The 26,602-nt window shown below is 45.9% G+C and overlaps 1 protein-coding gene across 17 annotated transcripts in view; it reads left to right on the forward strand.

Annotated features, from left to right (window-relative positions):
* The window catches only part of CLEC16A (C-type lectin domain containing 16A), a 231,934-nt gene that overhangs the window by 54,078 nt on the left and 151,254 nt on the right, over positions 1-26,602 (forward strand). For 10 of the 17 annotated variants that reach the window (XM_024233546.3, XM_054533474.2, XM_063717573.1 and 7 more), the window contains 3 exons: positions 4,553-4,784; positions 21,688-21,820; positions 26,193-26,293. In XM_024233546.3, the coding sequence (XP_024089314.1) occupies positions 4,553-4,784; positions 21,688-21,820; positions 26,193-26,293 (466 nt within the window). The remainder of the gene's footprint in view (positions 1-4,552; positions 4,785-21,687; positions 21,821-26,192; positions 26,294-26,602) is intronic. The other 7 variants (XM_024233547.3, XM_054533476.2, XM_054533477.2 and 4 more) reach the window with 1 other exon arrangement.

Genomic DNA, 26,602 nt, shown 5'->3' on the forward strand with positions numbered 1-26,602 from the left:
TCTTTATGAGAAAATCAACCCAAACGCCTTGTGATTTCTTACTCTGAAGTGGGCTTTTCCACTTCTGGTTAGTTTAGGTGAGCTTGCTCTTTCATTGTGCTACGTTTAGCTCCTGAGAATGTTTGGCTTTTTTCCCCTTCTTTCCCGCCCTTCTCCTTCTTCTCCTTTTTTCATCATTCTGTCTTGCCCTTTGGGTACAGCCTGGTACAAACGTTCATTCCTACAGCCATGAGCTCACTCAGCAGTAGCCTGTCCACCCCTGCTCTGATCCAGGCACCGTGGGGTAGAGATGAGAGCACAGTGGCGAGAGGAGGGACAGGGGCCCTTCTCCTAGGGTCTTCAGACTGGAGCATCCTTGGAGGCTGGCAGCCAGAAGGAGGGTGACAGGAGCAACAGAAATGGTCACAAATCTCTGCCCACATTTCCAAGCCAAATTCTACCAGCCTCTGCATGCTGTGATGTTTTGGTATTAGCTTTCAGAAAAAAACCAACAAAAAACAGGTTTTTAAAATATGGAATCAAAGGGAGCAAAAATAGTCCTTAGTCCCAATGTCCAAATGACCCCTGCTGAATTTGTGTTATATATATTTATATGTTTAGAGACAGGGTCTCACTGTGTAGCCCCAGCTGGTCTTGAACTACTGGGCTCAAGCAATCCTCCCATCTCAGCCTCCCAAAGTGCTGGGATTATAGACATGAGCTCCACACCCAGCTGAATGTTTAAAATAAAGTTAATATATGTTCATGATTAGAAATCTCAAACCAAAAGGTATAAAATTTAAAAAGTGTGCTTGTGTGGGTGTGTACACAGTGCCACTGCTTTTTTTTTATTCCCCCAAGATGCCAATACATTCTTAGGCATCTTTCCAGGAAAAGTCGTGTTTATACCATCATGTATAGCCTTTGAAAAGCTTTACCTGAAAGGGACCCTCCTGTGTACTCCGTTCCTACTTTTTCATCCTGGTGCTGAGTCTGCATAAGTTTATCTAGGAATAAAAAGGCCCCAGTCTTCTTAGATTCCCACCCTTTGGACAAACAGATTATAATTACCTAACAACTCCCCTATCGATGGACATTTAGGTTATTTCCAGTTGTTTACTGGAAGGTCGTGTTATAAAGGTTTGAAATTTCCCCAGTAAGCGTGCCCTCCCACACCAGACACCTGATCACTGAGAAAAGCAGATCCCTTTGGAAAGTTTTAAAATTCATTCTTGCAGCTGATTTTTTTTTCTTTTTTTAGATGTAGGCAGGAAAAGAAGATAATGTTTTGTGTTGGATGTCTGCTGTTTCGGCACTCTCTGAAGGAACTTTATTACTTATTTATTTATTTTGAGACGGAGTCTCACTTTGTTGCGCCCAGGCTGGAGTGCAGTGTTTTGATCTTGGTTTACTTCAACCTCCGCCTCCCAGGTTCAATCGATTCTCTTGCCTCAGCCTCCCAAGTAGCTGGGATCACAAGCGCCCACCACCACACCTGGCTAATTTTTTGTATTTTTAGTAGAAACGGGGTTTCTCTATATTGGCCAGGCTGGTCTTGAATTCCTGACCTCAGGTGATCCATCTGCCTGGGCCTCCCAAAGTGCTGGGATTACAGGCGTGAGCCACCATGCCCGGCCTCTGAATGAACTTTATATCCATGGGTTCCTTTGGTTCTAGGGGGCCAGAATTACTCTCCATGTTTTAGAACAGGAACCTGAGGCCTAGGACGGGCCAGCTGGGTTGGGGTTCAGACCACTTTGGCCAGCCCCAGGCGCTGAGCACTTTATTTCACTTCGTCAGTTCTGTCAGTTTGTTCTGTACATCTGAGTCCACACAGAGCTTAGGGAGGGTTTCTGTCTCTGTCTCTGTGTGAATTTCTGCTCTTAATTTCAAACTAGGGGACGTTTTGCTCTGCGCTTGGTCTCTATTTTCTGTTTCTGAAAGCTTTGATTGCTGTGTGGCCGGTTCTGAAATTCACTAGGAATTGGCAGTGATGGGAGGAAGCTAACTTCCTGGGTTTGGATGCTTCAGGAGAAGATGAGAGGGCGACTAGGCTGCATTCGATCACCCAGCATCCTAAGTGGGCTCTGATGGATGCTGTCTGTCTAGCAGTGCATTCTCAGAACGCTCCCATCTGGGGGCCCTCGGTTATTGGCGTCTGTAATACGCTATCTGCGTTTCCTGGACAGTAGAATCATGCAGCAATTTATATGTCATTTTTTTGTGGTTGAATAATGCACAGTGGGCAAATAAAAATTAATGTTTGTATTTGGATGCTAATTCACCTTTCAATTAGGTTTTGTTTTGAGCGTTATTGAAATTAATCTGTGTTCCTTGAGCACATTTCCTTTTATTGGCAAGGTACGGTGTCCCCCAGCATATAATTTGGTGGTCGTTTGGGGTAAATTCAGATGGATAATCTATAACAAGATAATGGAAAAGTTTATTTTAAAACTTTTTTTAAATGACAAAATGATGTCTGAACATTATTCAGACTCTGGTAAGAGAAAAACACTTCAAAATCCTGCCCTAAACAAATCAATTTTCTTCTGTCTTTTGCGCCTTTCTGTTTGCATGTCTATACTCTTTTTTTTTTTTTCTTTTCTTTTTTGAGACAAGATCTCACTCTGTCGCCCGGGCTAGAGTGCAGTGGCGCCATGTTGGCTCACTGCAACCTCTGCCTCCTGGGCTCGAGCGATCCTCCTACCTCAGCCTCTCGAGTAGCTGGGACTACATGGGCATGCCACCATGCCCAGCTAATTTTTCTATTTTTTGTAGAGATGGGGTTTTGCCATGTTGCCCAGGCTGGTCTTGAAATCCTTGGCTCAAGTGATCCTCCCAGCTTGGTCTCCCAAATTGCTGGGATTACAGGTGTGAGCCATGTGCCTGGCCTTCCTCTTTAAAGAGCATTAAATGTAGAATTAAGTTTTAGCTCCTGGTGAAACACTGCTCTTTTAGGAAGAGTGTGAGCTTTGGAATTGGCAAGCCCCAATAAGCCCCAATTCAAATTCTGACTCCAGCTCAGCAGCTTTGTGACATTGGGCAAGTTATTTAACCTTTCTGCTCCTCTATTTTCTCAACGATAAAAATGGGACTGATAATTCCTATATACTATGGTTGTTATAAAGACTGAGATATACCAATATGAAGCATGAGCCACGGTTGACACTGGCCTCATTCTGTTGCCCAGGCTGTAGTGTAGCGGCACGATCTCGCTCACTGAAGCCTTGACCTCCCAGCCTCAAGCAATCCCTCCCACCTCAGCCCCGCAAAGTGCTGGGATTAGAGAGGTGAGCCACCACACCCGGCCATCTCTGACTTTTTAAAGGAAGAACTTCGTCCTTTGGGGCGAGCTGATCTTTGACTTATTGCTGATACTAGGCTCCCTTTCTAATGAGAGCCAGGATTTGACAACACCCACTACACCTGGCTTTTTCTTTCTGGTTATTTATCTTTAATATAATAGCAAGGCACACTAGTGTTCCATTGCCTGTAGTGATAGTTTTGTTTAAAATGAACTTATTTGGGTTAAAATTAATAATAATATCAGTGGGCTGTAGCTAAGACACAGCTTGTGTGGCTGGTACGTGGTTTTGAATCCCGGCTCTGCCACATCCTGGCTGTGTGACCTCGGGCAGATCTTTTTCTGTCTCTGTGCTTCAATTTCTTCACCTGTAAAATGAGGATGACACAGTAATATCTCATGGAGTTGCTGTAAAGTTCAAGTGAGATCATATAGTCAGAGCCTGAGAACAGCATCTGACACATAAGAAAGTACCACAGAAGTGTTCATCAGAAGTTTTCCTTACACAAACAGCTAATATTTGGGGAGTATAGAGCTGCTGCTGGTAAAGTGCACCATTTCTGACTTAGGGCAGTAGACAGTAAATGGTAGCTGGCACTGTTGTTTTGATTGTTTAATGATGATGTTAATAATGGGCATAATAATAAATCTGGAGGTGGCATTTGTTTTGGAGATTAATTTCTCTTTATTAAAATATGTTTTTATTGTCTGTATTCATGGGGTAAAAGGGCAGTGTTGCCACATTGATGTATTGCATTGTGGTGAAGTCAGGACCTTCATTGCATCCATCACTGGAGTAATGCGCACTGGACCCACCAAACACCCTCCCATCATCCACCCCCTCCAACTCCACCACCCCTCCCAGTCTCATTGTCCATCATCCCACACTCTGCTGCCATGTGCACGTGTTATTTAGCTCCTGCTTATGAGAATATGCAGTAAGTGTCTGAGTTATTTCACTTAAGATAATCGTCCCCATGTTGCTGCAAAAGACATGATTTCCTTCTTTTTTAGGGCTGAATACTATGCCATCGTGTGTATACACGTCATTTTCTTTATCTAGTCCTCTGTTGGTGGACACTTAGGCTGATTCCATGTCTTTGCTATTGTGAATAGCCCCGCAGTAAGCATGCAAGTGCAGCTATCTTATGATATAATGGTTTCTTTTGGAGATGAGTTTCTAAGGACAGAAACTTTTGGGCAACTTGATAGCATCCAGCAGCATTCCAGTGTTCAATTTCACCTGTTGCCTTCGTTGGACTTTCCTAGGCCAAGCCCAGCATTCGGTGCTTCATTAAACCCACCGAGACACTCGAGCGGTCCCTTGAGATGAACAAGCACAAGGGCAAGAGGCGGGTGCAAAAGAGACCCAACTACAAAAACGTTGGGGAAGAAGAAGATGAGGAGAAAGGGCCCACCGAGGATGCCCAAGAAGACGCCGAGAAGGCTAAAGGTACAGAGGGTGGTTCAAAAGGCATCAAGACGAGTGGGGAGAGTGAAGGTGAGTGTCCCCGTGAACGCCACCCTGCGCCTGCGCCGCCAGCCAGCCCGCCAGTGAGGCTGCCACCTGTGCCCTCTCCATCCCGACTTCTGCTCCCCACAGTGTCCAGCCAGTGATTCGGTTCCTTCCTCACACTGGCATACCTCATTCTATACAGCCCTGCCACTCGGAGGCTGCTGTAGGTGTATGTCATATGCAGGTTCAGGACAAGTCCCACCCTCATGGGATGGGTGACCTGGGGCCAGGTTTCCTCACCTATTAAAGGAGGGTAACAAATAGTACCTGCTCTATAGTGTTGATACAAGAATTAAATGAGTGAATATGTGCAATGTGCTCCAAACAGTGCCTGGCCCATTCTAAATGCTGCAAAGGGTTCGATGCTGCAGAAGTGTTCGTCATTATTATGACAGTAGGAGCAGCATGGAATTATTATTATCTTTTTCCTTATTACTGATATAATTATTCCCAATAACCTGGGGTTATGATTTGCGTCCTGTGCACTGTGGGAAGAAAGAGGATTTAATGAAATGATATGCTTGTAGGCCGAGTGCAGTGGCTCACACCTTCATCCCAGCACTTTGGGAGGCCAAGGTGGGAGGATCGCTTGAGCCCAGGAGCTTGAGACCAGCCTCGCCAACACGACGAGACCCTGTCTCTACAAAAAAAAAAAAAAAAGTATTTAGTATTTTTAAAATACTGAAAAATCAGATATAACTCCCTCAATTCTTACATTAAGGTTTTTTAAGTCCTGTCTGTTTAGAATGAGGTGCACTCATGTGTAGTACGTATGTGCTCTGTAAGCAAAATCATTCATTCCTCCTTTTGCCCTTGTTGGGAATTCTGGTCGATTTTTCACCTCCCTCTCGTTGAGATGCTAAAACCTTCTTGAATTGGAGATCATTTACTCTTGGATTAAGCAGAATGGAACTGCCCTGTTGCTTGCGTCATGGGCCAGGCTCATAGCCACACAGCTGGGGTCTCTGCCCGTGGTCCTGGGTACTGGGGCTGGGGGCAGTGGGAAGTGATGGGGAGCCTGATACTTGGTAGAAGTGGAACTGGGGCTCTTCTCAGGAAGATCTGGCCAGGCCTTCTGGAATGAACTTGGCATCTCCTCAGCAGTCTGGCTGCAGTCTCTGTGGGTGTGGGGAACACTTCCTGTGAGCCCTCCTCCTGGGCCTTGGGCTCACAGTGGCTGCTCTGAAGCCAGCTCTCCACAGCCCTATCAGCAAGGACTGCGTGAGCTTCCCAGTCCAGGGCATCTGAAGCTGTAACACAGAGCCACTCGTTCAGTGACTGGGAGCTCATTTGCTTTTGGGAGTTGCCTGAGATTCTGCAGCCAAAGAACGCCCCCGCCACCACCTTGCTTGCTCTATCATGACTTTCTTGGCAGTTGTCAGTGAATACCATGATCACATTTCAACAAGTGTCACCAAAATGTCTCTCTGGTGCCACCCAGACCTCTTTTTAAGGTTGAGATCTCCAGCCTCCTCTTATTTCTGTTTAAAGTGTGCAGTAGGCATTTTGGTTTAGGAATTCATTTTTGGCCTGGGAAGCCTTTGCCAATAAATATCACTGTGGTGGGGAGGGGAGGGCCAAACACAAGGTAAGCCATGCTAATTTGCTTATTGGGGTCATTCTGCTTATTTTGTTGTTAATGCAGAAGAAAAATGTCTGCCTAATCCCTAGGTTTAGTTGTTCTGTTGCCATACTGGGGGAGAAATGGACATCTTCACCTCATTTTGTGCATTGTGTTCTCATCGATTTTGTTTTGGAAAGATGCTACCTCTTTCGTTCCAGTCCTTTTAAGGATGCTCTCTAACCAGGCCTCAGCTGTGACTAACAGTGGTGTGGATCAGACAGGCTTAGCCCCAAAATCACGATCAAATTAGTCAGCCAGCCAGCCCAGTCCTGGCACACAGGGGCTTCAGGCCAGTTCTGCAGGCTGCTGTTTCAGCTTGAACTGCTTGAATTAGAGTAGGGGCTCCTGGAAGCTGTGCCTGGCTGCCCTGGGCAGGGTACAAGGGAACGAATTTCTGCCACCTCCAAAAGCCTGTTTTCAAGGGGGTTACTCAGCCAGATCGTGCCACACAGGACCCAGGAATCTCCCCAGAGGTTTTGCTTGAACAGTTGGTGCTTCAGGGCTCAGTCACACGTGGCTGTCAGTGACCGCCTGTGCAATTTTGGTGCCCTCCTAATTTCTTGAGCACATTAGTCATTTCAAAATATGATGGATCTGTCATTTTGTCAGTCAGCTCACCATAAATAAATACAACTTTCATAGACCGGTCCTGCCGGGCAACAGCACTTGTATTCTGGAGCTTTCTGAATTATATATTTGCTCTCTTGATTATTTGTAAATGTGAAGGTGCAGTTGGTGGGTGTTCTCTCCTTAGACTGTATGTGTGTTTGGATGAAACTGCACAGCTGTTAATTCCTGTGAGTCGGAAGGGTGTCAGGCACATTTCGTCATTCACATTGCCTACCAGAGAGCAGTGTAGATGCTGGGCGGTGCCTAGAAGATGCGAGATCTGACTCGCCGTCATGTCTCAGTATCTAGGTTTATTGTGTGTCTTCGATGGCCTCTTGAAGCTCTGGACCTCATTGTCCCTGTCTGGAAATTTCTGAATATAGGAAACATAATTCACATGATGACTCTTTTTTTTTTAAGTGGAGATATGTTGATACTTGTGATTGCAAGATTTAGAAATCCAACTCAGACTGGCTTAAGCAAAGAGGGTGCTTATTGTTCATGTTCCTGGGAAGCTTGGACAGGACTGGGCCCAGGTGCGCTCACATCCTGCCAGCTTGGCCAGCAAGTGGAGAGGGGGCTTCTCCTTCCCAGTGGCTGCCACTGAAGTCCTGGGGCCAATGCTTGTGGGTACTGTGGGCCTGGCTTGGGTCCACCCCCCACCCCCACAGATATTCTGGACCGATTGGCGAGGCCCGCATGACAAATCTACGCTACAGTGGCTCCCTCAGTAAAAAATGAGATGCATTTATCAGAAGCAAGGGGCATGGATGCTGGGCCAGCAGAAATAGCAGATTTCCCCCCTAGAAAGTCACACTGTATTTCTGGGTACTCCCCTTCTCTCTCAAGGCCATCTTCTGCCATCCTATTTTGAGATAGACATGTGGCTGTTTTCTCTTCCACATTATTTCTTCTCTAGAAGCTCCTTTCATTGTCCCTAGATCCATGGACTTGTCGACAGATGGACATGGTGACTCTTAAGGAAAGAGCTGCCGACACTCTGCCTCTGCGTACCCTGCCAATCCCATTTTAGTAGTGAAATTTTGACTTTAAAAGACAGGGGGAAAATACAGGAGTAAAAAAGGTGTGTGGTCACAAGGCACAGTTTTGCCATGACCCGATTTGGATATGGCATTAGTGTGTGTTTTTTTGTTGTTGTTGTTATTTTTTATAAATGCAGCACCCAGAATTCACACCTCCTCCAGATTTAAGCTCAGACAAGGAAGTTGTGTGAAATGAATATGCACCCCTGACCCATCCACTCCCTTCTGAAGTCTACAGAGGAATGTGCTCTGCCTCAGGTCCGAAGTAATGGGTGTCTCATTCTGCAACCAAGAAATCACAGGGCCCCTAAATTTGCAGAAATTAAATACTAAAAGAAGAAGGATGTCATCGTCCCTGTAGGCAAAGAAGCATTCACTCTGCCCAGGAAGGCAGACTTCCTAGGGTACGTGCTTTTTTTTTTAGCTTGCCCTTGAGTCTGAAAGGACAGTTATCTGTTTTGGAATTTACTTAGAGCAGTAACTTAATAAGCATATCCGAGGGACTGAATCCTTCAAACTCCTTATCTAAAAATAGGGCTAGACTACTGTTTTTTGCCTATGGAAAAAGTAATTGCCTAGCCTGACCTTCAAAGCTTACTCATTTGTTGAAATTCCAGCAGGGGCATGGAGTAAAGAGGATAGGCCTTTGAACCTGCCAGGTTAGCTGCGTTTGAGAGGGTACCTGGGAGTTTAGAGACCCATCTTTGCCTTTTTCTTTTTCTTTTGGAAGTCTCTACTGAAATGAGATGAAACCTGGCCTCATTTCCAGCTCCTCTTTCAAAATTAGAGCCAGCCCCAGGCCTGGCAGTGTGTTGGTTGGGGCAAGCCAGGGACTGACTATCGGAGAGTTGAGATCTGAATCCCAGCTCTGCCCCTGAACAGCTGTGTGGCTCTGGGCAAGTAATTGCCCTCTCTGCACTTCTCCACCTATAGAGGGGACTTCCTAATGCCTGGGCCTCAGATTGTTATAAATGAGAACACCAACACTGTAGCGTTCAGCATGTGACACAGGAGCTTTCTACGAATCCTGGCCAAGGTGGAGGGCAGAGTGAGGCGCTCGAACAGCAATTTGAGTGTGGTTGCATGACCTCTGCTTGGGCACCAAACACGTTTCTGTGGGACCTGTTTCTCTGTTAATTTCTACAGCTAGTAAGTGGGCCTAGTGAGTGTGCAGGTCAGTATGTGTGTGAGAGTGTGTTTGTGTGTGTGTGTGTGTGTGTAATGGTGGGAAGAGAGGGAGAAGAAGGATCAGCAGGCCCATGCGCTGCAGTAGAGAGATGTTGTGGGGCTATCAGCTTTTCAGATGGGCTTAACTGGGATAAGGAGGAGGATTAGAGGTGAATTAGGACAAAGCCTCTGAAGAGCAACTTCCCGAAAACTGTTCTCAACTCAATCTCCTGCTGGGCAGTAGAAGATAATAAACAAAGGAAGGGCTGCCCCCAGTACTTAGAGCACTTAGCGCACACACTCTCCGTCATTGTCAGGGGCTGTTTGCTTCTTGAAATTCTGCTAAAAAGCCAGCCAATTACATGCAGGCTGTACCTTATATCCTAGGTAACCAGCCAGGCATCTTTCCCCTTAGCCTTCCTTTGAAGGTCTTCTTATTCCCCTCTTGCCCTCTTTTTTCAGTCTGTCCTTGCTGTGATCGCTGGAATATGGAACACAGAGGGCAATTGAGAAAATCCTTGAATTTGTGAAGTCAAAGACTATTGGGAGGCCATGCCTGCCATTTCCCTGAAAAGCACTTCATTTACCAAATATTAATCAGATTCGAATGGGCATCACCCCGGGCGAGTTGTTAAATTATTGCTGTAATTTGAAAAATGAGTGTGTCAGAGTATCAGGGAAGCTCAAGGATCTGGCCAGAGCTGTCATTTGGAGAGGCAGAAGTGGACGTCCTTGGGTGCTGAGGGCCCTCAGGACTCTCCTGGCCCACACCAGTGCCTCCCCACACAGGCACTACTTGGACAACAAGTGGAAAGATGTGGCCTTTCCTGCTCCGTTTTTTTTTTTTTTCTTTTTTTCAAACTTATGGTAAAATACGTATAACATAAAATTTACCATCTGAATCATTTCTAAGTGCACATTTCAGTAGTGTTAAGTACATTCAGCCGGGTGCGGTGGTTCATGCCTATAATCCCAGCACTTTGGGAGGCCGAGGTGGGCGGATCACAAGGTCAGGAGATCGAGACCATCCTGGCCAACACGGTGAAACCCCGTCTCTACTAAAAAAAAAAAAAAAAAAAAAAATTAGCCAGGCGTGGTGGCGGGCGCCTGTAGTCCCGGCTACTCAGGAGGCTGAGGCAGGAGAATGGCGTGAACCCGGGAGGCGGAGCTCGCAGTGATCCGAGATCGTGCCACTGCACTCCAGCCTGGGCGGCACAGGGAGACTCTGTCTCAAAAAAAAAAAAAAAAGTACATTCATGTTGTATAACCATCACCACCATCTGTCTCCAGAACTCTTTTCATTTTTCATCTTGTAAAACCAAAACTGTGCCCATTGAATAACTCCCCACCCCACCCTTTGATGTTCTGTCTTTATGGGTTTGACTGCTCTAGGTCGTTTATTCAAATGGAATGATACAGTATTGTCTTTTGTTCCTGGCTTGCATCACTTAGCATAAAGTCTTCAAGGTTCATTCATGTTGTAGCATGTGCTGGGATTTCCTTCTCTTTCTTTTTTTTAGGCTGAATAATAATTCCATTATATGGCTGAACTACATTTCTTTATCCACTCCTCTGTTGATGGACACTTGGATTGCTTCCACTTTTGGCTATTGGGAATAATGCCGCTATAAACATGGGTATACAAATCCATTCCTGCCTTTGAGGCTTTTTTAGAATTGATAGAGGCTGCAGAGGGTCTGGGTGGTACTGGCCAAAGCAAAATGAGTTGGAGATTTGAGTTCCTGCTCCCAGCTTTGCAGCCTCATGAGCTGTGAGATGGTAATCACATTACTCATCTCCCAGAGGCTGGAAACTTCAGTTGTGTGATGGGGCTGTACCACCTACAAGGCAAGGCGCTGGAGTGTTGGAGATGACGGGCCTTGGTGCCTGGCATGGGAACTGATACTGTGCAGGCACTCATTTCCACAACTCAAGGGGGCAGTGCAAAGAAGGGAGCCCACAGCGGCCTGGGGCAGAGACCCATCGCCTAATGCCTTGGTACTTCAGTTTCCCCTGCCTTAACATGCAGAGTTGAGGGTACATAAGTATTTCTCCCACTGCAGAATATAGAGATGGTTTTAGATGGTACAGGGAGAGCCTTAAAGAATATGGTGGCCAGGCGCAGTGGCTCACACCTGTAATCCCAGCACTTCGGGAGGCCAACACAAGAGGATCACCTGAGTCCAGAAGTTCAAGACCAGCCAGGCAACATAGGGAGACCCCTGTCTGTACAAAAAATAAAAAACTAGCCAGTCACAGTGGTGCATGCCTGTAGTCCCAGCTACTCTGGAGGCTAAGGTGGAAGGATCCCTTGAGCCTGGGAGGTTGAGGCTACAGTGAACTGTGATCGTGCCACACACTCCAGCCGGGGTGACAGAGTGAGACCTTTTTTCTTAAAAAAAAGAAGATGGTGCAAGAGCTCTAATTCTAAATGATTATCTCCAGGGCAGGGGATAGGGTGGGTGGGGGGAGCCTGCATATTTGCTGTGACAGGTATTTAGTACTTGAATACCTCATTTATGTTTATGAATGAGGTATTCTTTCATCTCCCTTTCTCAATGCACACAACAGGCCCTAGCACCTTTTTGTTTATTCGTCATGTATATTTTTATAGTTGCTTTCTATTTATACTGGTTTTATGCTCATGGTAATTTTCCCAAACTTTTTATTTGAAAATAATTTCAAATTTACAAAAGTTGCAAAACCAAAAATTGTATAAAGAACACCTGTTTACCCTTTATCCAGTTTCCCCCTGTAACATTTCATACCATTTGCTTTCCTATTGTATTTTCTGTCTGCACACCCGCCCCACACACCCCACACACATTCATCGTGCCCCTTTCCTCCTGAAGCTTCATGAGCATTTGCTAAGATTAAGGTGTTCTCATTCATGAGCACAGCACAGCTCTCAAATTCATAGTGTTCTCCTGCTGTGTTCCTGTTGTATTGGCCTAATAATGTCTTTCTAGCATATTCTCTCCTCCAGTGCAAGGTCCAATCCAGAGGTGGGTGGTGCCTTCCATTGTCACGCCTCCAGCCTCCTTTACTCTGGAACATTTCCACCGTCTCTTTCTCTTTTGCAACATTGACTTCTTTTTGAGGAATACAGAACCTCCTCCTTTTTTTGTTCTAATAAAACGTCCTTCATTTTTTCTTTGTGTGATGTGTCCTTGTGATTAGACTGAGGTTATGCATTCTTGGCTGGAACACAGCATGGGTGATGTCATGCACTTCTCAGGGTGTCACATCTGGAGGCACATGATGTCCTTCTGTCCCTCTTGGGTGATGTTCATTTTGGTCACATGACTAAGGTGTTGCCCAGTTTCTGTATTGTGTAATGACCTTCCTTTTCTTCCCAACTAATGAGCAGTCCACAGGGAGACACTTTGGATCCTACAGATATTCAGCCCCTTGTTAAAATTCCCCCTTAGATTTGGCATTTGTTGATGATTCTTGCCTGGTTCAGTCACTACCATGATGGGCAGAAAAGATGATTTTCCACCCTCAGCATTCTCTCTGTGTTTAAAAGTCAGCCCTTGGCATTCTGTTGTAAGCAAGACCTTTCCCTTCTTCTCATTTATTTATTTATCTCTTATTGGGGTGGACTCATGGATTCCAGTTTTCTAATGGTTTATAGTGCATTACTGTATTTAATTATTTTGGTGCTTAAATTGTCCCAGAGTTGGCCTGCAGGAACCCTTTCAAGCTGGCTGTCATGTGCTTGCCAGGTGATTTTTTGAGCAGTCCCTTACATTTTCTGGCATAACATGGTGTTCTGTGTTCATCTAGTACCTCCTCTGCCTGTCCCTGGAATTAACCATTTCTCTGGCTCCTGTCCATGGGCAGGGGTATTAGAGGCCACGATTTGGGCACTGGATGTTCTCATCGCTACTGAGGTATCTTTGCAGTTTGGCCCTTTCAGCGGACAAAGCTAGGAAATCTATGTATGTACATATACAAAGTGTACATTTATACGTGCCTCCATATACATACATATAAACATGCGTACACACACGTATTTTAGAAATCATATGTTCATACCAGTACCTCCAATTCCAGTGAATTTACAGGGTTTCTTTTCTTGTCCTCTCCCATCTTAGATTTGCATGTTTCTTCTTGTACACTGAGAGCCCTGACTCTTAACAACATCTACTCACTGATTTGCCCAATCCTATAATGCATCTAAAAGCTTCAGAATTGCTTCACTTAGAGTTGTTTATTGCTTAAAAAGCAGTTCAGGATGTTTTTGCAATTTTCCCTCCCCCATGCCTACCCCAATACTTTACTTATCCCCAAATAGAGGATATATAGCTGAGCACACTAAGTCCTCACTTAACATCATGGATAGGTTCTTAGAAACTGTGACCTTAAGGGAAATGATGTATAAAGAAACCAATTTTACCATAGGTGAGTTGATATCAACAGGAGTTAAGTTCATGTGGCATACTTCTGGTCACGAAAACATATCTAACTTCTAAGTAAAGGCCCAAAACTCTCGTAGCATTAAACATTGAAATAAATGTGAGCTGTACATACACTTAAGAAAGATTTATGGGCCAGGCGTGGTGGCTTACGCCTGTAATCCCAGCGCTTTGGGAGGCCAAGGTGGGCGGATCATGAGGTCAGGAGATCGAGACGATCCTGGCTAATATGGTGAAACCCTGTCTCTACTAAAACTACAAAAAATTAGCCAGGCGGAATGGCACGTGCCTGTAGTCCCAGCTACTCGGGAGGCTGAGGCAGGAGAATGGCGTGAACCCGGGAGGCAGAGCTTGTGGTGAGCCGAGATCACGCCACTGCAGTCCAGCCTGGGCAACAGAGTGAGGCTCCGTCTCAAAAAAAAAAAAAGATTTATGAAAACACGTAAGATAATTACTTACCCAATTTTTGGTGAATTAATGAATGAACAGCAGTCATGGTGGTGGTGGGTTAAATCAAGGAATAAATGTTTGCAAAGTGAAAAATCATAAGGAGCATCTCCTGCCTGCACGAGGTTCAAAAACAATCACAAATCTGGTAGGCTTGCTGAATGCTTTCATACCACATCATTTATTGTCATGCATTTGCATTATTGTCTACTTTATGAATTGTTATTTGACAATCATTTGTATTCATTTATTTTCCAACTCGCATATTTCCAGTTTAGGATCTTGTATGACCGGAGCCTGGGTACCTCAGGACGCCAGATGGGAGCCAGCTCTGGACAGGGCACCATCGTGTCACAGGGCAAACTCACATGCGCCCACACTCACTCAGACTGCGCCTGTATAGACATGCCAGGGAACCTAACATGTACATCTCTGGGATGAGGGAGGAAACCAGAATACATGGCAAAAACCCATGCAGACATGGCGAGAACATGCAGACTCCACATAGACAGTGGCCGGGACTGGGAATCAGTTTTTTTCTTTTTATCCTCATCCATGTTATAATGCAACAATGTTGAATGAAATGATGTTATTCAAAGATCTGCTGTATTGTGTTTATAAGCTACTTGGATTAGTCTGAGCATCCTTCCTTTCCCCATTCAGAGTGGATTTGGTATTCGTTTAAAATAAATTTGGATTCAGGCCAGGCATGGTGGCTCACACCTGTAATCCCACCACTTTGGGAGGCTGAGGTGGGCGGATCATTTGAAGTCAAGAGTTTGAGACCAGCCTGGCCAACATGGTAAAACCCCATCTGTGCTAAAAATACAAAAATGAGGCCAGGTGTGCTGGCTCACACCTGTAATCCCAGCACTTTGGGAGGCCAAGGCAGGCAGATCATTTGAGGTCAGGAGTTCAAGACCAGCCTGACCAACATGGTGGAGCCCTGTCTCTACTAAAAATACAAAAAAATTAGCCAGGCATGGTGATGCGTACCTGTAGTCCCAGCTATTTGGGAGGCTGAGGCTGGAGAACCCCGTTAGATCGGGAGGCAGAGGTTGCAGTGAGCCAGGATCACGCCACTGCACTCCAGCCTAGGCGATGGAGTGAGACTCTGTCTCAAAAATAAATAAATAAATAAATAAATAAAAATACAAAAATGAGCCAGGCATGGTGGCACACACCTGTAATCCTAGCTACTTGGGAGGCTGAGGCAGGAGAATTGCTTGAACTTGGGAGGCAGAAGTTGTAGTGAGCTGAGATCATACCACTGCACTCCAGCCTGGGCAACAGAGTGAGACTCTGTCTCAAAAAAAATAAGAAGAATAAGAAATTTGGATTCTTTTTTAAAATTTCCAGTTTAGGCTTCTTCCTTCTCATTCTCATTGATTTAAATTTCATTTTAAAAATGCATGGAATATTAGCAAACTGAAGTATCCTTCCTCCCTTCCACATCCTTTTATTTCATTCCTGCCATCTCTTATAGATAACCAACTTGATTGTGTACTGAAGTCTCCTTCCTGTGTTTCTTTCTATAAAAATAAGCAGATTTGTGTATGTTTTCTTCTTTTCCTTTCTTACATACAGGGTAGCATATGTGTTCCTTCCAGTTAGCAACATCTCCGGAAATTACTCCGTATCAGTTCTCAGATCTTCTTCATTCCTTTTCACAGCTTCGCTGTGTGTATGTACCATAGTTGATTCCATCGGTCTGTTATGCCTGGGCATTTAGGTAGTTTCCAGTATTTTGTAATTGCAAATAATACTACGGTAAATATCCTTGTGCGTGTGCATTTTCATACTTCCAGAAGTGTGTCTTGCGGAGAAATACCTACAAGTGGGCTGCTAGGTTGTAGAGTATAATGGTGATTTAAACTTTCCTTTTAAGCTGTATTTAAGTGAAAAAAAAAAGTAATAGTTCAAATAAAATGAAAGTACAGGTAACACAGAGACATGACAGAAATCATAAAAGCAAACAAATAACTGAAGTTTGAGCAAAATGGGCTAAACTATTGCTTCAGTCCCTTCAAACTCCAAATAGTATCATAACTGAGGTTCAGTCAGAGTACCCTGGGAATCCAGCCTCAGTGCCTCAGTCCCAGCCTTGGGGACCATAGGTGGAACTCTGTATCCACATAGCCTACTGAGCTGCTTTCCTTGGTGGCAGCAGTGTGGCGCCTGCACCTTGGGAGGGAGGCTGGCCAGTGACAGCAGGGACAACTGGAGTTGGGGCCCGGAGTGGCACAAAACCATGCCAACTTCAGGTGTAGCACTATGAGGGGGTTCCCTGTGACCCTGATCATCAGGAGAGGTCAAGTCCTCTTTGATATCCTCTTCTAAAGATGGTACTCACTTTAGAGCAGTGAGAATCTGGGGAGCCCTTTCCCCCAGAAACCTGCTACCAACTGGTCCCATGCCCACGTAGCACTTTGCATAGAGCTTCAGGGAATTGGCAGACCTATAAGGGTTGTTTCAGTATCTATAAGGGTTGTTTGGATAAAACTATCAAAAAGAAGAGCAAGAAACCTTTCCTTGACATTTGAAGATCTGATCTGCATTCATCTAGAAAATTAAGGAGAGCCACTCACTCTACAGCTGTGCTAGCTGGATGAGGACTGTGAGGTGCAGCAGCGGGCACAGGTGTCACAGCCAGGGTTTGGAAATCCCATTTTGTGTGGAGAGGCGCATGTGGGCCTGGTTCTGCGCCAAGATGTGACATGGGGGTTGGGGCTGAGGAAGGGGGAGCGGTCCTGGCTTTGCTGCTGCATTTCCAGTTGTGTTAAGAGTCATTGCACTTCTGGGTTTCTGTGCACTCATATTCAATATCCAGGGTTGGACCAGCTGGTGGTTTTCAAGCACTTTTGTGTGAAGGCATAGAATTCCAGAAAGGGGCCTCTGTGGAGTACACGAGGGAGCCCACAGCAGTCAGAGGCATTTGATGCCCTCCACCCTTTCCTGGAGCAGCTCTGCGCTCATCTGCTGACTCTGGTGGGATGCCCTGGAAAATTGTCCTTCAAATTAGTATTCAGCTGCTTAAAAAAAAAAAGTCGGATGAGCCTGGTGCTGAATTGTCTTCACCCTCTTCTCTGCTCTGGAATTCTTCTGGTGTCCAACGAGATTAAGCCAGAAAGGGGACAACTACGTCACAAAGCTTGGCCTCCAGGCCAGGGCACTGGGGCTTGGCCCTGTAACCTTAGGAAGTACTTGGAGCTGAGTTCCCACTGTGTCAACCAAGCAGGGCAGAGCTGAGCCTGGGGAAGGAGAACTTGCAGCTGTAGGGGAGGTGGGCCTATGCCACGTCCTCTGCCTCACAGGACAGAGGCCAGAGGCTGGGAGACGAGGAGGAGGCTGGCCTCACAGGCTTGCTTGGGAGTCTTCAGATGTCTGATGGCAAGCCTTGTTAGTAAACACAAGCAAACATATACATATGACATTTAAGCATACATCTCCCAAATATGTGTAAAAATTTATTATAAATTATATATCATATGATCGTGCTAGTATTATGGACAGTATAAAACAAAATAGATTTTAAAAGATGAGAAGCATTGAAAGACCTGCCTAGGGAATCATCTTGCATGCCCACTGAGGTCCATACCCACTTTGGAGATGACCAGGGTAGTTGAAAGGCACTAGGTGTCTGAAGGAGGCTGGTGGAGGTGAATATGGGAGAAAGGAAAGGGTAATGTTTCCCAGACAGCAGTCTGCACCACATTCGAGCTCTTTTTTTTACTTTTTCTTTTCTTTTTTTTTTTTTTTTGAAACAGAGTCTCACTCTGTCACCCAGGCTGGAGAGCAGTGGCCCAATCTTGGCTCACTGCAACCCCCACCTCCTGGGTTCAAGCGATTCTCATGCCTCAGCCTCCCGAGTAGTTGGGATTACAGGTGCCCGCCACCACACCCGGCTAATTTTTGTGATAGGTTTCACCATGTTGGCCAGGCTGATCTTGAACTCCTGACCTCAAGGGATCCTCCTGCCTCGGCCTCCCAAAATGCTAGGATTACAGGCATAAGCCTCCACACCCAGCCCACATTCCAGCTCTTGGCCATATCTGTGTACTGTTTGCTCTGCTGTTTACTGGATAGCTTTCTTTGAATTGATTCACTTGGTTTTTTCCCAAAATTTAGCCTTATTCTAAGCACTAATATCCACAGGAGGCTTTCTGTGCAGCTAGAATTTTCTTCCTATGCACAATGAAATAAGTACAAAACTATGCAAACAAAGCATTTGTCCACACACCACTTAGAAAGCACTGTTGGCCGCCACCTGTGTGATGGGACCCACCCTGTGGGAGACTCTGATCTTTGGCATCTGACTTCAGATCAGATGGGTGGGAAGGAGGATGGTGGGAGTGGCTCACATAGGGCCAGGGCCCATGTGAATATGGGGGAGGGGGTGCTCCTCCATGCCAAGGGGTGCCTGCAGGTACAGTCATGCCTAACAGTCTGGGGAGATATATCATGGGGCATGAGATATCTCCCCACGAGAACACTTTGTGCCCACGTTGATCACAGACTTTGTCGGGGATTGGCCCACCCCGCCTCAGATCGCAGCCACCATGAATCATTGCCACCCGGACCTGCTGCCAAAACATCTCGTGTTGGGCTAGAGCAGTCATTCATTTATCACTTCAAGAGATACTTACTGTGTGCCTACTCTGTGCCAGACACTGGATTAGACAGTGGAGAACAAGACACATAAGACAGCTACAAAACCCCTGTTCTAGTGGAGGAAGGCAGACAGTAAAGAAGCAAAACAATAGAGAATGTAAGAGCCAAGTTGCAATAAATGCTATTATTATTAAGTAAAATCAAGATAAGGGGGAGGAAGGACAAATCTCCTCTACAGAAGAATGCCGAATAATTTATGGAGATATGCAAAGAGGTTTCAGAACCTAATACCCCATTCTCTAAGTGTGGCCTGTGTTTACTGACTTTCTTCCACAGAGTATGGTATGGAAGGAGGAGGAAAAGTGACTTCACAGTGGCGAAAGCTGATGAACGTTAGCTTGGCCAAGTATTGGAGATTAACATCAACAGTTATGTCATATTGATAGTATGTGCCCTGATAGGATGTGATGAGAAGGGGATTTCCCCTCTGGGGTCCTCCTCCTCAAAACCTGTAACCCCAGTCTAAATAGCAGAAAGACATTGGACAAACCCAGATTGATGGACTCTCGAGAATGCCTGACTAGTACTCCTCAAAATGTCCAGGTCATCACAAGCAAGGACAGTCTGAGAAACGTCACATCCAGAGGAACCTAAGAATGAGGACTCAATGTAAAAGGGATCCTGGAACAGAAAAAAGACATTGAGAAAAACTAATGAAATCTGCCAAAAGTGTAGAGTTTAGTTTAGTTAATAATAATTTTTAAAGAGGTATAAAAAAAAAAAAGGCAGGTGAAGGCCGGTGCAGTGGCTCACGCCTATAATCCCAGCACTTTGGGAGGCCAAGGTGAGAGGATCATTTGAGCTCAGAAGTTTGAGACCAGCCTGGGCAACACAGTGAGACCCCATCTCTACAAAAATTAAAAAATTAGCTGGGTGTGGTGGCATGTACCTATGTTCCTAGCTACTCGGGAGCCCAGGTGGTCAAGGCTACAGTGAGCCATGATCACACCACTGCACTCTAGCCTGGGTGACAGAGCAAGACCCTGTCTCAAAAAACAAAAACAAAAACAAAACAGGTAAAGAGGGCATCCAGGAAGATGTCTCCATGGAGGCAACATGTGAGCTGAGCCTTGAATGATGCATCCCGGTCACACCTGGCTGGGAGAGACCTGGTGTGAGAGCCTTCCAGGCAGAGGAAATTACTGTGTAAAGATCCTTGGATAGAAACAAGCTTGGGCCAGGCGCGGTAGCTCACGCCTGTAATCCCAGCACTTTGGGAGGCCGAGACGGGTGGATCCTGAGGTCAGGAGATGGAGACCATCCTGGCTAACACGGTGAAACTCTGTCTGTAATAAAAATACAAAAGATTAGCTGGGTGTAGTGGTGGGCGCCTGTAGTCCCAGCTACTCAGGAGGTTGAGGCAGGAGAATGGCAGCGTGAACCCGGGAGGCGGAGCTTGCAGTGAGCCGAGATCATGCTACTGCACTCCAGCCTGGGTGACAGAGCAAGACTCCATCCCAGAAAAAAAAAAAAAAAAAAATAGAGACAAGCTTGGGACGTTCAAGAGATAGTGAGAAGCCCAGCACAGCTGGAGCAGCGTGAGCCAGCCAGGCAGGGATGGCCGGGAGGTAAGGTCAGAGGTGGACCGGGGCCAGGCCGTGTGTTTGGATTTCATCTTGAGAGTGATGGGTAGGCACTGGGAGTTTTGAACAGAGGAGTGACATGAGCTAATTTCATTAAAATCGCTTGGGTTTGTGTGGAGAATACACTAGGGTGGCAGAAGAGGTGGCAGAGGTCCCTGCATGACCCAGGGGGGAGGGAGAGCATGGCAGAGGCTGTGTCTGAGCCCAAGGTATGTGTTCACATCCCTCTGGAAACAGAAGTGCAGGTTCACATTTTGTCATCTCTTTTAACCCCCTGTATGTCTCCCAAAGGTGGGGAAAAAGATGTGAACTCTGAGTTCCGAGGGCTGACTGTTTGAAAGTCCACGCCCACACAGCCAAGAACGCTGATGGGGACACCATAAAGCCCAACCCTCATCCATCTTTAATTCAAGATGTTTTCTTTGGTGGTTCATAACTTTTTCTGAAAAATAAAAATGCACACCATGCTTAAGTTGATTGCTACAGGTTACCCTTGTTTAATGGGGAGAAAAAATGAGGTTCCTAATCTCTCTCTGCCTTCCGGAAGTTGTATGTAGAAGAGGAAAACAAAAGGCTTCAGTCACATCAGAGCTTTCTATTAAAAATGTAAGCAGCTTTAGGCCAGGCACAGTGGCTGACGCCTGTAATCCCAACACTTTGCGAGGCCGAGGTGGGCGGATCACCTGAGGTCAGGAGTTCGAGAGCAGCCTGGCCAACGTGGCGAAACCCTGTATCTACTAAAAATACAAAAATTAGCTGGGTGTGGTGTCGGGCACCTGTAATCCTAGCTACTCAGGAGGCTGAGACAGGAGAATCACTTGAACCCTGGAGGCGGAGGTAGCAGTGAGCTGAGATCACGCCACTGCCCTCCAGCCTGGGTGACAAGAGCAAGACTCCGTCTCAAAAAAAAAAAAAAAAAAAAATGTAAGGAGCTTTAGAATATTGTCAGTGAGGTTGATTATGTTTATCAACCACGTATCATATCTTCTCAGCTGCCTCAAATCCTTTGGGAAGGAAATGTGGTATCAATAAAGTAAAGACCATTTTAAACTCTTGAAATAGAATAAATAATTGCAATTTGTGTTTTGTTGTCAAAGACAGGAACACGTTTCTTGGTGTTGCCGTGATGAATGGAAAGAGAGGCTCTGGCCTCGGTCTTATTTCCACCCCAGTGTGTCGCTGGTGTTCAGGTCACTGCTGTCGGACATGTGCTTGATGTGTTTGGAGTCATTTATGCATATTTATTCTCCAACATGAGCATGTGTATAAATCTAGGGCTGAAAAGCTGTCTGGACTCATCCCAGTCTCCATTTTGGCTTCCAGAGATCGAGATGGTGATCATGGAGCGTAGCAAGCTCTCAGAGCTGGCCGCCAGCACCTCTGTGCAGGAGCAGAACACCACGGACGAGGAGAAGAGCGCCGCCGCCACCTGCTCCGAGAGCGCGCAGTGGAGCAGGTAGCTGCCCGAGAGGCCGATGCTGAATGCTCTCTCAGGGAGGAGGAGAGGGCTCAGTGGGGAGGTTGAGCCCTAGGGCCAGAGCCTCTTCTGTCCCTCAGCCCGACCATGCTGCCTCCCTTTCTTTCCCTGCTTCTCCAGCTCTGGCCACCCGGAGGCATGGAGGCAGAGCCATCACTCAGCACTGTAATGCTCACTCCCTTGCAAAGAGATTCGCCAGGATAGCGCAACTCTCCCTGCCCCACTCCTGGCACTTTGGAGCTTGGCTCTGTCTAAAGGATATGGGTTGCTTCACACTGGCTGCTCCTAGAAATGCTCTGCTGCTCCGAGGAAGGATCCCCTCAGTAGCTGGGCTTGGATCTCCCTGCCTGGTTCATTCCCTGCCCCGCACACACGTACACATACCGCATCTATAGGGCCTGCCCTCTTGACTCGGCCGCATGAGTTGGGGCTGCCATCCACCTTTGACTTTTGGCCTGATTGTTCATTTCATCAATGGCCATCTGTAGCTACATCTTCTTAAGCCTGGGTGACCCCACATTTCCTGGAACCTTGCCATAGCACCAGCCCCTCCACGATGGGATTGGAGGGAAGGCTACTCTCAGCGTATGCTGGGAGCTGGTAGCTGGGCTTCCTCATTTCAGAGTTATTTCCTTGTCTCGCAGTCCCACTGCACAGACCCCTTCAACAGCCTCCTGATTAGCACTACCTTCCTGTTCATAAATGCACCACACCAGGATTTCTCTGTCAGCCTGCGAGGCATTCACTTCCTCAGCCCCTAGGGAGGGGTGGTGGAAATACACACGGCCCCCCATCCTCTTTAGTAATCCAACTTCAAGTGAAGATGTGAATTCCACTAATTTTTTTCCTCCACATCTTATTTGTCTCTTTGCTTGGCAAATGTTTCAATGACTTCACAGATGGGATTAATTTTTATCAGATGTGCAAGGGAGCCATTTTTAGTTTTTGCTAAATAAAAAAACAATGGAGTACAAAGACCTTTTAGATTTTGCTTCACAGCAAAAAATGTAACTCCCAAAGCTCTGAAAAATAAGGAAGTAATTCTAAACACAGAAGGTTGGGGACAAGCTTGGCACAACATTCTTTAGACTATAAATAATTAGAAGAGCCCCAAATAACCAGTAGTGGGGTGGTGCTTAAACAAAGGAAGAGGTATCTGCTTAATAGACGATCAGGCCAGGCATGGTTGTTCACACCTGAAATCCCAGCACTTTGGGAGGCCACAGCGGGAGGATCACTTGAACCCAGGAGTTTGTGACTGGCCTAGTCACATAGTGAGACCCCATCTTTACAAAAAAATTAAAAAATTAGTCGGGCGTGGTGGCAGGTGCCTGTAGTCCCGGCTACTTGAGAGGCTGAGATGGGAGATTGCTTAAGCCAGAGATGTCAAGGCTGCAATGCACTATGATTGCACCACTGCACTCCAGCCTGGGCAACAGAATGAGACTCTCTCTCAAAGAATATCAGCTGCTGCTTTTAGGTGAATACTGTCATGATGTGTTCAGTTCCTTAGGATTTGATAAATGGAAACAGAGAACATACTTTTCATAGTATGGTAATACTGTAGCTTAGCTAATGGAAGAAAAACACCCATGTATTCCTCCCATCACCAAAAAAAGGGTTAAAAAAACAGACCCAAATGTTATGTTTGAATATTGGGGTTGATGACTTCTTTTTTTCTGAATTTTGATGAAGAGAAGGGTTTTCTTAGAGTTGATTGAGATTGTTTCTTAACTTTGGGCATCTTGAAGCACATGGCTTCTAATGGAAGCTGATTCACTTGCCTTGAGTTAGGCCGCATGCAGGCCTGGGAACCTCTGGGCCAGATCTCTGCTAGACTCTGAGACTGAATGCCGGGATAGAGACTGACCCAGGTGGAGAGCGGCTTTCTCCTTTGTTAGGGTATCAAGTTGCAGTTTGTAAGAAACTGCCAGTGCCCTCTGTGCCCCCACTTCCTGGCAGGGAGGTGGGGAGGCAGGGAGTGGGAGGGAAGGTGGCCGTTTGTTCTCTAGGCTGTGAATTGGATTTTGTCATTGGTCCACTTGCCCCAAGAAGCAGCATGGTAAAAAACAGACTGTTTTTATATTCCCCATATATTATGGGCTCTATCTGCACTGGGGCAGGGCGCAGTGGCTCACGCCTGTAATCCCAGCACTTTGGGAGGCCAAGGTGGGCAGATCACGAGGTCAGGAGATCAAGACCATCCTGGCTAACACAGTGAAACCCCATCTCTACTAAAAATACAAAAAATTAGCTGGGCGTGGTGGCGGGTGCCTGTGGTTCCAGCTACTCAGGAGGCTGAGGCAGGAGAATGGCATGAACCCAGGAGGCGGAGCTTGCAGTGAGCCAAGATCACGCCACTGCACTCCAGCCTGGGCAACAGAGCGAGATTCCATCTCAAAAAAAAAAAAATATATATATATATATATATATATATATATATATATATATATATATATAGGCCTAAGAAACTTAAAGCTTTCAAAACATTGTTTCTTTTCTTAAAAAAAAAGTTTAAAATTATGAAAGTATGCAAAATCTTGAAAAGCGTAAAGAGGGGGAAAAAAGTCTTCATTGCTAGCATTCAAAGTCAGTGGGACTACCATTCTGGTTATTTTTTACCAGTTTTTTTTTTTTTCCAATGTGAACTTTCTGGGAATTTCACCCTCCCTTCTCCCAGAAGCTTGGACCGTATTGTGTCTATAATTTTGTATTCCTCCTTTTTTTCCATCTAATATCAACTCCCAAGCAAACTTTTCACCTTATTCTACCCTGTGTAAACAAAACGCTTAATGGTTTTATGATACTTCATCTCATAAAAGATGGTACCCACCCAGCTATTGGCATTTGGTTATTCATATTATTCCCAAATGAAAATATAATCCAAATTTCAAGCAGCTGATTTACAAGAAAATGTTATCCTACTCCTAAGTTTGAAAGTGTTATTGCTGGAGGCTTTCAAAACCCAAATCTACACATGGCAAAACTGTTAACACATCTGAAAGGTGGTGCCCTATCTGGGGCTGTGGAGAAATGGGGATGGAACATAAATGTCCCCTTTAAGATTTTCTTTTTTTTTTTTTTAGTTTTTGTGTGTCATGTGTGTGTTTGAAATGTTATGACAAGTACATTTTTCCTACTTTTTTTTTTGCATTTTTCAATGAAATATTTTGTGTTAGAGATACATGTATAGAGTCAAAAATTCAAAACTGTGTCAAAGGTTATATAGTGAACACTCCCTGTTTCTCCACAGTCACCTTTCACTCCCCATAGGCATCCAATGTTCATTGGAGCTTGGGTGTCCTTCCAGAAATTAAATGTGCCCTTGGTCACTCATGAAGGTGCTCTTTTCTCTTGACCTCAGCCTGGCATTCAGAGGGGGCAGCCACAGACAGTCTGTGGATCAGAGCCTCTGGCCTGTGGGCCAGACCTGTGCATATTCTATTCTCCCGGTGTTGAAGAGTATTTTTCTGTGAGGCCCTTCACCTGGAAAGGCAGCATTTGGGATGTGCCGTTTCCGATATTTGCAGCCTCTCTACAGATCTCACCCACAAAGCATCAGAGGTGAGAGACCTCACTATCGATTCTTCGCAGTCAGAGAAAGTCGGCCTGAGAAATTGCTGGGTCAGGACCCTGCCAAAGTGAAATCATGAAGTAGTGCCCTTGATATATTAAAAATAGAAATCAAATAGCAGCTCCCATGCATTGGCACCGTCCACAGTGCCTGGCCCTGTGCTAAATGCTTTTCAGTCTTCATTGCACTTGAATCCTCACAATAATCCTGCAAGGTTGGACTCCACCCCATACAGATGGGGAAATAGAGAGGTTTTATGTGACTTGCCCAAGGGTTTGCTGAATAAAAAGCTAAGAAGAGGCAGAATTAGAATTTGAACCCGGCCAGTCTGGCACTAGGGCTCATGTTCTTGAACTTGTTTGGATTGTTGTTTGTGCCTTGTGTGACATCACACTGTCCCGTTTTCTTCATTGGCTTGTGACACACATCACTTTGCGTTGATGTCTATTTGTTCTGTCTCTACCAGCTGACACGGGAGCTTTGGTGTGGGGAGTTTGTATAATTGATTCCCTGTGTCTGGAATACCTGGTGAATGATTGTTGTGTGACTAAGCAAGCAGTCTGTTCCTTGGTCAGGTTCCCCTCTGGATAGCACCTTTCCCAGGCAGAGCCTGTCTCTCATTTGTCTGTGTCCTCAGTGCGTGGTGCTGGACCAGGCACAGAGTTGTGGCCTAAAGAGCTGTGTCAAACGCAGCTAGCACCCCATGTGCAGGTTAGAGAGGGGAGGTGTTCACCCATGTGCACCATGAGGCTCATAGATGCCCCTCCTCTTTTCCAGACCCTTCCTGGATATGGTGTACCATGCGCTGGACAGCCCAGATGATGATTACCATGCCCTGTTCGTGCTCTGCCTCCTCTATGCCATGTCTCATAATAAAGGTAAGCACCCTTGCCTTGCCTGACTTCCTCGCTGGGCCCTGCAGACGCATAGCATCCTTCCCGTCTGCTGCATGGAGGACAAAGAAAGGTGCTCTCTGTACAGAATTTCCTTTCTGGTTTTGGTGGTCCTTTTTGGTTTTGACTCCCGCTCCTCTTTAGCTTCGTTAGAATTTCTCAGGTGCTTTTCTACCAACTGAAGCCACAGGAATTGGTTATTCAGGCAATATGGAGGAAGGTGGCTTGACTGCCTAACCCAGGATGACTATATTCACCCTGTGGTTTTCTTTTGACCTCTTGATTTACAACTGA

This window comes from Pongo abelii, chromosome 18 (genome assembly GCF_028885655.2).
Source record: "Pongo abelii isolate AG06213 chromosome 18, NHGRI_mPonAbe1-v2.0_pri, whole genome shotgun sequence".
NCBI lineage: Eukaryota > Metazoa > Chordata > Mammalia > Primates > Hominidae > Pongo > Pongo abelii.